At 44.5% G+C, this 12,967-nt stretch overlaps 1 protein-coding gene across 1 annotated transcript in view; it reads right to left on the reverse strand.

The window, feature by feature from the left end:
• The window catches only part of LOC115363489 (sodium channel protein type 4 subunit alpha B-like), a 57,828-nt gene extending 48,541 nt beyond the window's left edge, over positions 1-9,287 (reverse strand). Inside the window, exon 1 of the mRNA XM_030057740.1 lies at positions 9,152-9,287. Within this exon, the coding sequence (XP_029913600.1) occupies positions 9,152-9,258 (107 nt within the window). The 5' untranslated portion in view covers positions 9,259-9,287. The remainder of the gene's footprint in view (positions 1-9,151) is intronic.
• Between the last annotated feature and the right edge of the window lie 3,680 nt (positions 9,288-12,967).

Here is a 12,967-nt window from a genome sequence, read left to right on the forward strand (position 1 = left end):
AATCCTCCGTGACAGATCACATCCTGTTCATCTGGAACTCGCACTTTGGTTTTTCCCTGAGCCAAGATAAAAGAAAAAAAGAAAAGAAAAAAGCAAACCTTATCCTCTTAGCTTCATGATACAGACAGAGACGCTGCTCTTCGTCCTTCTTGTCACATGTGTTCGGCTCTAAGATGTTCTGTGACTGGATCTCTGCAGAACACACGGAAACTTCCTTTTAGCTCCTCTGTTGAAAATAACTCATAAAGCCCTTAATGTCTCTGCTGTTTAGGCCTGAAGTACCTCTGGAAAACAAACAAACAAAAAAAAAATAATAAGATGTTCTTCTATATAACAAATCCTCACAGTCAAAACAAGTTATCACTTTCTAATGGATGTGATATCTGTGATCGCTTCATAACATCCATTATGTCCCTTCATATCATCCATAACGTCCTTGATAATATGTCTTTATGAGGTCCCTTTCAGCTTGACCTTTACATGATTATAACTGGTTTTAATGTGTTTTAAATGGTTTTTGCTGCTCTGGTTCAGATGCAGCTGGACACACAGCTGTGGTGGCTCTGCTGCCTGGATAAAAACATTTAGCACTTATTTGGATTAATTCCATTCCTGCTGGAGACACGGCAGCGGGTACTGAGCCATCACTCTGTCACAGCATCACAGCATCACCACATCACCGTATCACAGCATCACAGCATCACAGCATCACCACATCACAGCATCACCACATCACAGCATCATCACATCACAGCATCATCACATCACAGCATCACAGCATCATCACATCACAGCATCATCACATCACAGCATCATCACATCACAGCATCACCACATCACAGCATCACAGCATCACCACATCACAGCATCACAGCATCACCACATCACAGCATCACAGCATCATCACATCACAGCATCACCACATCACAGCATCACAGCATCATCACATCACAGCATCACAACATCACAGCATCACCACATCACAGCATCATCACATCACAGCATCATCACATCACAGCATCATCACATCACAGCATCACAGCATCACCACATCACAGCATCACAGCATCATCACATCGCAGCATCACCACATCACAGCATCACCACATCACAGCATCATCACATCACAGCATCACAGCATCACCACATCACAGCATCATCACATCACAGCATCACAGCATCATCACATCACAGCATCACCACATCACAGCATCACAACATCACAGCATCACCACATCACAGCATCATCACATCACAGCATCATCACATCACAGCATCACAGCATCACCACATCACAGCATCACAGCATCATCACATCGCAGCATCACCACATCACAGCATCACCACATCACAGCATCATCACATCACAGCATCACCACATCACAGCATCACCACATCACAGCATCATCACATCACAGCATCACCACATCACAGCATCACCACATCACAGCATCATCACATCACAGCATCACAGCATCACCACATCACATCACAGCATCATCACATCACAGCATCACCACATCACAGCATCATCACATCACAGCATCACAGCATCACCACATCACATCACAGCATCACCACATCACAGCATCACAGCATCACCACATCACAGCATCATCACATCACAGCATCACAGCATCACAGCATCATCACATCACAGCATCACCACATCACAGCATCACAGCATCACCACATCACAGCATCATCACATCACAGCATCACAGCATCACCACATCACAGCATCATCACATCACAGCATCACAGCATCACCACATCACAGCATCACAGCATCATCACATCGCAGCATCACCACATCACAGCATCACCACATCACAGCATCATCACATCACAGCATCACCACATCACAGCATCACCACATCACAGCATCACAACATCACAGCATCACCACATCACAGCATCACCACATCACAGCATCACCACATCACCGCATCACAGCATCACCACATCACAGCATCACCACATCACAGCATCATCACATCACAGCATCACCACATCACAGCATCACCACATCACAGCATCACAGCATCACCACATCACAGCATCACCACATCACAGCATCATCACATCACAGCATCATCACATCACAGCATCACCACATCACAGCATCATCACATCACAGCATCACCACATCACAGCATCATCACATCACAGCATCATCACATCACAGCATCACCACATCACAGCATCATCACATCACAGCATCACCACATCACAGCATCATCACATCACCACATCACAGCATCATCACATCACAGCATCACCACATCACAGCATCACAGCATCACCACATCACAGCATCATCACATCACAGCATCACAGCATCACCACATCACAGCATCACCACATCACCGCATCACAGCATCACCACATCACAGCATCACCACATCACAGCATCACAGCATCATCACATCACAGCATCACAGCATCACCGCATCACAGCATCACCACATCACAGCATCACCACATCACAGCATCACAGCATCACAGCATCACAGCATCATCACATCACAGCATCACCACATCACAGCATCACCACATCACAGCATCACAGCATCATCACATCACAGCATCACCACATCACAGCATCACCACATCACAGCATCACAGCATCACCACATCACAGCATCATCACATCACAGCATCACAGCATCATCACATCACAGCATCACCACATCACAGCATCATCACATCACAGCATCACCACATCACCGCATCACAGCATCACCACATCACAGCATCACCACATCACAGCATCACAGCATCATCACATCACAGCATCACCACATCACAGCATCACCACATCACAGCATCACAGCATCATCACATCACAGCATCACCACATCACAGCATCACCACATCACAGCATCACAGCATCACCACATCACAGCATCATCACATCACCGCATCACAGCATCACCACATCACAGCACCGCAGCAGCAGCCTGGCACCATAACGCTCACACACACAGCAGGATGCTCAGCGGCTTTTCCAACAAATGTTTTTGTTTTCTTCTTCTGTGCTTTTATTGAAAGGAAAACTTTTCCTCCTGTTTTTTCTGACAGTGTGTTTCATTCTGAATACACAGACGTCTCTGATTGGATCAGCTGAGGGGTTTGCTGTTTGCTGATTGGTCACCTGGAGGATTTAAACACCAGCTGGTGCCGCCCTCTCTCTCTCTCTCTTCCTCTCTGTTGAGTTTTGTGATTTACACCAGAGGGAGCAACCCAGTCAGTGTGTGGTGTTTTCCTGCCCAGGTGACATTTGGTAATTTGGTAAACAGAGATGACTCTGTAACTGGAGACCTGTAAATACTTTGTTTGTTTGGACTTTGTTCATTTTCAAGCAGCAGTTCTAGTCAGAGAGAAAGGCCCCTTTTCTTTCACATGTGTTTTGAGCCTTGTCTTTATTCCATATTGTTTTTTTGACAGGGAAGTTTAGTTTGGTGTTTTGTGCCGTGCTCACCTCTGAAGCCAGAAACATAAAAGAGCAGCTGCTTATAAAAATCTGATGTGTTGTAAGGCTGTTGTTTCCAGTTCTGGAAGTGAGGGGAGAGGCGGCTGAACATTTTGTGTCCTGGTTTCCCCCAGACCAGGGACATAACAGTGTGTGTGTGTGTGTGTGTGTGTGTGTGTGTGTGTGTGTGTGTCGTGTCTAGAGAGTCTAAAGAGTTTGGCAAGAATTGTTTGCTTTTGCAAGAGATGTAGTTTTGCCAAACAAAAAAAATAGCCTCTAGTTTTTTTTTTAAGTGGTGACACAATCAGGGAAAAAACTGTAAAGAGACAGCTGCACATTGTTTTTTCTGCATTTAAATAATTTATTCCACTTTTTCAAAATAAATAAACGACTGAAAAAGTGCCTCTACTTCCAAATCCTCATTAGGTAAGCATATGCAAACATTTATGAACATGCAAATGAGCAGCAGACAGAAGGCTCTGTCCGAGAGCTCAGGCTGAAGATTGGGCAATAGAGAAGCACACGGAAAGCTCAGTGTGTGTGTGTGTGTGTGTGTCTAGTGTATAGAGAGTCTAAAGATTTTTGCAAGAATTATTTGCATTTGCAAGAGATGTAAAAAAAAAAACAGTTTCTAGTTTAAAAAAAAAAAAGTGGTGACACAATCAGGAGGTCAATTTTTTTACACGAAATATTTTTTATTTTGATTGTTGTTTTATCTTCTGTAGAGCCTCAGGGTGAGAGATGTGCCTTACAAATAAAATACATTGATATTATTATCATGTTGTTGTATGCAGGGTCCTGGTCCTATCTACTATCTGTATATTTTATTTTTCATATTTATTATTACCATCGGTATATCTCACATTTCAACATCTCATATTCTTAGGTTAGTTTATTGTATATACTTAGCCCTTATTGTCTTTAGTGTATATATTTAGTATATTTAGTCTCTATTGTATATACTTCTTAATTTTAATTTTATGTTTTTTATTGATGATGCTGCTGTAACGTGGGAATTTCTCAGTTTGGGATCAATAAAGTATACGTATCTATCTATCTATCTATCTATCTATCTATCTATCTATCTATCTAGGCAGACAGAGACACATAGATAGATAGATAGATAGATAGACAGTAACGTGCGGTGGGGTTCTTGGTATGGACAAGGGTCAATTAACGCAGCAGAACTCAAATTGCACAGCGCATGCATATGAAATATCTATTATACAACACGTAGATCCAACCGAGCAATCTGATTGGTCAATCAGACGTATAGAATGTGCTCAAATGAGCATGACAGCACGGCTAGCTGTGCTCAAATGACAAAAACCTCATCACTGAAAATATCACTCCGCCTGTATCTTATTGCCCGAGTCTGTGTGGTTTCCATGGCAACACGAAACGTTTCACTGAAACCCGCATCAAAAGCCTCTGTCAGCTTTGTTCACCTGCATAATGGACCGTTTTATTGTCAATTTTGATTTCTTTTGCGACCTAAGTTTGGATGAATGGCTGAACGAGGAAGACAAGACAGAAGAGAAAAAGGAGAGAAACGGGAGAGTGACGAGTGAAGAGCTGGATCAGCTGGAGAGGTCAGGAAATGAAGCCGGTACGGCCCGGTCAACGTCTTGGGCCGTCAAATGTCTACAAGACTACCTGACAAACACCGAGCAAACAGCTGATTTCTCACCTGTAAGGAAAGAAGAGCTGAACAAGATCCTCCATGAATTTTATGGAGCTTAAATTTCTATAATAAAGAATGAAATGCGGAGTCAGCGGCTGTAACTTTGTTCTTGTTATTAATGTGTTAATGTTATCAGTTATTAATTAGCCTATTAATCGTTATTAATTTGTTTAGTCTTTATGAGTTGCCCAGGCCATTGATTGAATTAATTTGTCAATTTGTTTGCATCTGTACACTGAGTGAACATTTAATAAATCAACACATCTGTGAAAACCGTCGTCTTTATTTCAGAGGTAAATTGATAACAGCCTGAAAAGGTGATTATTAAAAGCCCCCAAAAGGTGGGGTTGAAATTATATAACTCTGTTCAGCCTTAATGTGACTGCTTACTGTCCTTACTTTTGCTGCTTAGCCACATTAATCGGGGTTGATGTTAAATTTGAGTGACACACCCCCAGCTGAAATAAAACATCTGCTGGTGAGTTTATGAAAAGACAGATGTTTGTTGTGGCACCGACACTGGAAAGCAGTAGCCTATATTTAAATATAACTGTTCATATAAGTTGGTTGGAGACAAAATCTGTTCTGCTGAGTCGTCACGGCACCTGTTAGATTAAAAATGACTGAGAAATCGGCAAGAGTATAACTATCAGTCCATGAAAAAATATTTTTTCCAGCGGATATTCTAGTTCCAACATGATTGAGCTAGCAGAGCAGTTTTGTGTTGCTGTGTGTGGAATTTACTCAGTTTGGGGAAATCACGATGTCTAGAAAACATGATCAGCCCAAGTTGGCTGACAAGGACTAGTTACCGTCAGATCTCATGTGTTTCCGCTGAAAGGGAGAGAATACTAGCAAAAAACTTTGATATTTTGAGAGTGAAATGCCCACAGTATGAATACATTTTGATTATACAATTTATTTTGTTGGTAATAGTCCTATAATCGCATTATTACAAATAATAAAAACAGTGATGACGCCAACATGGCCTGTATCATGTTTGACACAGAGTTCACATTCACCTGCTGCATCTCAGCAGGGTTTACTCCACAGTCATGTCAATCAACAGATCAATAGATTCACCTTTACCTGTCAACAACACAGGGTTTGCAGCATTTGAAAAATAAAGAACAATAATGAACAATACAATCAGCAAAATATCCATGTCTAAACTTGCACACATCGAGTTATTTCTATCCTGTGAATAGGACCGTTTGAATGAAACGACCAAATTGATCAACTGCACGAGAGAGAGAGAGAGAGAGAGAGAGAGAGAGAGAGAGAGAGAGAGAGAGAGAGAGAGAGAGCCGTAGCCTACCTTGTGCCTGGAGGCTCGCAGGTCAGAAAACTAAAGCAAGTCCACACCGTCACCGTAATCTGGCGTTAGAGCCAACCGACTTCACATGTTTCTTCCTGCCTCTTCAGGGCTCACTCACAGTGAAGCGGCCGGCATTGTTCTCGCTAAAATAATTTAAAAATTGTTTAGCATCCATATTTCTAATTAATTCACTCCGACCTAAGTTTTTAAACAGACTAACCGTTAAATCTCTCCCGCGCGCGGCACGCGAACATGAACGGTGCGTTCCTTGGCTGTGATTGGTCAGGATTTAGGCCAGAGGAGTTCGATTGGTTAAAGTAATATCAGGTGAGCCAATAAGATGCAGAATAGCCCGCGAGTGATCACAGAGATTTAATGTGACGGAGATTTAACTTAGAGAGAGAGAGAGAGAGAGAGAGAGAGAGAGAGAGAGAGAGAGAGAGAGAGAGAGAGAGAGAGAGAGGGAGGATTTAACTTAAAGAGACAGTAGTATAACATTTCGTGTCAAATAAATAAATAAAAAAATAAATAAAAAGCTTTTCGTTGCTTTTCGTTCAGGGCGGGCCCAGCTGATGATCAGGGCGGGCCCAGCTGATGCTCAGGGCGGGCCCAGCCCCCTAAAGCCCGGCCTTGATTCGGGTCTGTTAGCAGCCCTCCTGCTCTGTGGCCTTCCACTGCAGGCCAGCGGCCGTGAGAGCATCTAAAGCACATCTCCTGTATGAGCCTTAGCCTATGCCTCTGTCTTGTTCTATTCTGTAACACCCACCCGCCCGATAATAATGTTAGCAAGCTGCCCTCAACAATAGGCTACCACACAAATAAAACTATTAGGCCACAGGCGCAAATCCGACTCCACCTCTGCGGGGTCAAGTCCTCAGTTTCTCAAGAGAGGGGTAGCCTACACCAATATTAACCAATGTACAATATAGAATGCACACGCTGGAATAGTCGCAAGCCACTCAACAAGCGGTGCAGGGGCCGCATGCGGCCCGTGAGTCATTTTATGCTGCTGCCACTGTCATATCATAAAAATGTTATTATTCTATATAATTACTGACTTTCAGTCTGTGGACAATTCATTGCATAGGCTATTGCTGTTTTGACCCAATGACCAGAAGTGGGCGTGCCTCACCTTATGTAAAAGCCCACACCTGTCATGACACACCGCCTCCTGCCTCCCGAGACGCTTCCGACACACCTTCTCCCGTCTCCCGACACAGCGCCTCAAACACAGCGCCTCTGACACACCGCTTAAGACACACCGCCTCCTGCCTCCCGTCTCCTGACACCCCTTCCAACACCCGCAACCGGTGTTATGATGTTAGGCCTACAGTGTGATGAAAGGAGGACTCAATCAACCTGTGGTAATAAATGTGCAACGTTATCAATTTACTGTCACAACAGTTCATGCAGTGGATAGTAACAACAATAATAACATTTCGAAAATATCGACATTAGCCTATATGATATAATACAATATAAAAATAATGTGTAAAATAGTCTTGATAACTGCCTACACTGTAAGTAAACAGTAAACAGGCACTATAGCCTATTGAACGGATCAAACGTCCTCATGAGATTCCATAAGAAATCATCCTGGTCATTTCTGAGCCACCCAGGGAAACTTGGGGTAGCAGCTAAAACAAAACACCTTTTTCTTGAAAAGTATAAAAAGTAATTAGAATTAGAAGAATTAGAATGGGATGTATCTAAAAACAAGATTTTTGAGCGCTACGTGGAACATGACCCACGACGGGGCGACGTGCAGGTCAGTCTGACAGTGCGCTCTTTCACATTCATGCACATGCAGGAGCTCGGCTGTTCACACCCGAGGCTGCAGTACAGCACCGCTCATAACCTCCGTCTGTCTGTCTCTCTCTCTCATGTGTGGAGTAACAATGTAATTTAAGGGTTGAGTCTGCATGGTTCTCATAGTCGGACATGAAGCTGTTCCGCCTCTGACAGAAAACGCCGTGCTGTCAGTGGAGATGAAGAGACACCTGACTCTCACACTGTCGCCTGGAATATTCCTGTGATATTCCTGTAATAATCCTGTAGTAACTCAGTCGCTGTTGTTTTGGGTAAAAGGGCCTGTCGGGCCTATAAATTAAAAATAAGGACGTAAATAAAACTCCAATAAAGTCCAGCCTTTCCTCCCTCCAGTGTATTCTCCTCCGCCTGTGCAGCTGACTGCCACACACACACACACACACACACACACACACGCACACGCACACGCACACACACACACACACACACACACACACACCAACATACACTGCTAGTGGCTCACAGTTATGATGGAGAGCATTATTTTTTATATTCATTGTTTTTCCTGCCTTTAAATAATTTATGCACAAAATAAATAAACAAATAAACTAAACTACTGAAAACAGCTCGAAAGCGCCTCTACTTTCTCAGGTAAGCGCATGCAAGAATTTCTGAATATGCAAATGAGCAGCGGACACAAGGCTCAGGCCGGAGATTGGGCAATCGAGAAGCGCGCGTGCATGTGTGTGCACGGAGAGTTTAGTGTGTGTGTGTGTGTGTGTGTGTGTGTGTGTGTGTGTGTGCGCTCTCAACAGTTACGCCGCCACACCCCACCCAGCGGAGATGTGAGAGACGCCGATCAACCGGATCAAACCGTGAAACCACAACCGAGAATCAGACTCACAGCTGCGGGGCGTCGAGCCTCAGCCGGCCGCTGCTCCTCCGGACGGGCCCGCTCCTCCCGCTGCAGCAGCCTCCGGTGCCCCGCGTGGGTTCGCGACTCTCCTCCATCTCTCTTTCTCTCTCTCCCCCTCTCTCTCTCTCTCCCTCTGTCTCTCTTTCTAATCTAATCTAATCTCTGTGCCTCAGCCGCTCCTGTCTGTCTCTCGGTCTGTCTCTCTGTCTCCGTGTCTCTGGTTCTGCTGCAGATGTGACTGAGTCCTGTTTCATATCAAACAGCCACTCCCACTGCCTTTTCCTCCCCAGCTTCTTTCTCTTTTTTCTTTCTTTTTCTTTTCTTTTCTTATTTTGACACAGTCAGGCTCTACACACACAGACAGTTGGGTCTGTGTTGGTGTGAAGAGACAGACAGACAGCACAGTCTACCCTGGCCTGCAAAATGTAAGGATCATGATCATAATAACAGTACTACTCCTATGACTACTACTACTAATAATAACGATGATAATTGTAACATTAATAATACATTTTATTAGTGTTTCATGTCTGACATGCCACTCAAGCCGCTTTACAGAAAACAGAGAATAAGAGCAGTCAAACACACACACAAAAAAAAAAAAAAAAAAAAAAAAAAAAAGAACAGGGCAAACAACCAAGCAACAGCCATGACATTTGTTGTTCAGATTTGAATTGTCTCCAGGTTTTGCAAAAACCTGGAGAAACTGGACGCAGTTCCTGGACTCGGTTTCTTCAGAATCTGAGGTTTAGGTTCTGTTGTTCACCAGAAATTAAAACTGTAGTACTGACAGAGCAGATAAAAAGCAGAATGACCAACAGTGGACAGTGTGTGTGTGTGTGTGTGTGTGTGTGTGTGTGTGTGTGAGGGGGTGGTGGGGGGTGTGCAGGGTCAATGTTCTCTCAAAGTTTCCAGGAAATGAGACGACTCACTGGAGAAAACAAAAGTACGGGGAACAGAAGAACTGTTGTCTGTCAAATTGGCTGAGAGAAAGTCACAAATATGTGTGTGTGTGTGTGTGTGTGTGTGTGTGTATGTATGTTCTGGCTGAATGACTGGCTGTTGGCAGAGGAATAAAATGGAGCATCATTAGTGCTAATCTGAGGAAAACAAGGCCACGGCGCCACAGATGTGAAGCTCCACTCTTTATTTGCTCCGTGTTGTGAGCGGCTCAATAAAATGTCAATTAAATGTCAATGAAAGGTTTTATATTATCTGGAAATGTTTACCTCTGCCCACTCATCCTGCCTTGTCTTGCCATGTCTCCCTCCCTCTCTCTCTCTCTCTCTCTCTCTCTCTCTCTCTCTCTCTCTCTCTCTCTCTGTGTGTGTGTGTGTGTGTGTGTGTGTGTGAGAGTGTGTGCGTGTTGTACTTGTGTTTTACTGGAAGTTTCTTGTTATCTGGAAAGGCTTACCTCTACCCACTCATCCTGTTTGACGTCTTCTGGGGACACACACCAAACACAAGAGCCTGTGATGGGGGCGGCTGGTCCAGAACGGGGCGCAGCTGCTTTTTGGAGTCAGCGGTTCAGGTTAGGCCTTAGGAACGACTGATACCTCACACACACCCCTTCTCCAGTTTTGGCAGTGCGGCGGCTGCCAGGTGAGTTTTGGAGCGAAAAGGCTCCGCCCTCGTCCGTGACTTACCTGCCACGACCCTGAAGAACAACACACTTCAACATGTTAACATTCCCAGTTAAGGTGAAGCCGTGTGGCGCCCCCTGCTGGCTGGGACCGGGTGGCAGCACCTGTCAGACTGGGTCCAGCCTCATGGACTCACCTGGTTCCCTCAGTGTTTACCTGCTGCAGCAGATCAGGGCCTCAGGCCTGTCAGAGCAGCTGCACCTGTTGCGGGAAGAACGGGCCTGTGCTGAGGTTCTGTGTACAGGGTGGGAATTATACCACGGCCACGACGGCCATGGCCGTTGTTGCCCCTCGCTCTGGCCGTAGTGCCCTGACAATAATTGTACCCCTCAGACTGACTACTTGTGCCCCAAGCAGCTTCATTTCCTGACCTCTTCAGCTGATCCAGCTCTTCACTCTCGCGCATATCTCCTTTTTTTCTTCTGTCTTGTCTTCCTCGTTCAGCCATTAATCCAAACTTAGGTCGCCAAAGAAATCAAAATTGAAAACAAAACGGTCCATTATGGACTGACTGCTTGGGACACAAGCAGTCAGTCTCTCAAGATGATCATGGATGCAAGGAAATCCCGAGGGGAAAAAAGCGAATCCCGACCCAACATGAATTGATTTTCTTCTCATGTTGGTGGCTTTGAAGCAAGGCCACCCCTGGCCAAATTGGGGCCCAAAGCGGCATTTTATTTGGAGCCCCCCCCCCCCCCACACACACACACACTCAAAAATTACCGGATTTTTGGCATGCCACCTCCCGCCGACCACACAGTCCCAGATGTATAATAGGAATAAAATGACGGCTTAATGACATTCCATTAAACTTGACAAGCTCTTTAAGAACAAAGTACCGTAAGTGGAATAAGCAGTACTGTATGAGTCAACTAAAAAAATAACTTCAAACTAGAATAAATAAATAAATTAGTCTCAAATAGTCATCAATTAAAAAAATAATTTTAACAAAAGATGTTTTCCTAAAAAAAAAAGTAACTTCAACCTGGCGAATATCTGAAAACAAGTCAGTGAACTAAACAAGCATGTGTGTTACAAATTAAATAAATTCAATTCAAATAGCCTTAAACTGACCTTCTTTATTGATGAATAGATTGATAGGCTATAAACTTAAGCTAAAAAATGACCACGAACCTACCACTCCTTTTTCACAGAGGTGAATGCATATGCAGGCAAATGACAGAGACTTACAGTCATCTCTCTCCTCTATCTCATTATGAGGAGCAGCTGAGGTGTTTATGTGGGGCCACAAAGTGTTACATTTATCTCACCAACATACCCACCTTCAAGTGAAGCAGGAGCTTTCTCTTGTTTTGATTTTTTTTTTCCCTCTTAGTTGCTCCAGATTCAAAATGCCTCTTAGAAGCCATCTTTCTCCTCACCTGCAGCAGTGTTGGTGCACCTGACCACTGATTGGTCAGATGCAGATTGCTGTCAATCATTGCAGCAATGAGTGCAGTGGGGTGTCAGATTACAGGTCTATTTTTTCTCTCCTCCTGGCTTGGGCTGACTTGGTTCTCTAGTCTCACGGGCATCGCGTGCGTACCGCGGGCGACATTGCCGCGGGCAAAGTGAGGCCCCCCACGGATCTTGAGGCCCTACGCAGCTGCGTGTTCTGCGTGTAGGGAGGGGCGGCCCTGCTTTGAAGCAAAACAATGTTTTGCATGCGCGCGCAACCATTATACAACACATAGACCCGACCGAGCAATCTGACTGGTCAATCAGACATTTGGAATGCGCTCAGATGAGCATGACAGCACAGCTAGCTGTGCTCAAATGAAAAATACCTCATCACTGAAAATATTACTCCGCCTATATCTTATTGCCAGAGTCTGTGTGGTTTCCATGGCAACACGAAACGTTTCACTGAAACCCGCATCAAAAGCCGCTGTCAGCTTTGTTCGCCTGCATAATGGACCGTTTTGTTATCAATTTTGATTTATTTAGCGACCTGAGTTTGGATAAACGGCTGAACGAGGAAGACAAGACAGAAGAGAAAAAGGAGAGAAACGCGAGAGTGACGAGTGAAGAGCTGGATCAGCTGGAGAGGTCAGGAAATGAAGCCGGTACGGCCCGGTCAACGTCTTGGGCCGTCAAATGTCTACAAGACCATTGCAGATTCAGCACCATGGACAGTGCCCGCCGAGGCAGATTCAGCACC

This window comes from Myripristis murdjan, chromosome 8 (genome assembly GCF_902150065.1).
Source record: "Myripristis murdjan chromosome 8, fMyrMur1.1, whole genome shotgun sequence".
Taxonomy (NCBI): Eukaryota; Metazoa; Chordata; class Actinopteri; order Holocentriformes; family Holocentridae; genus Myripristis; species Myripristis murdjan.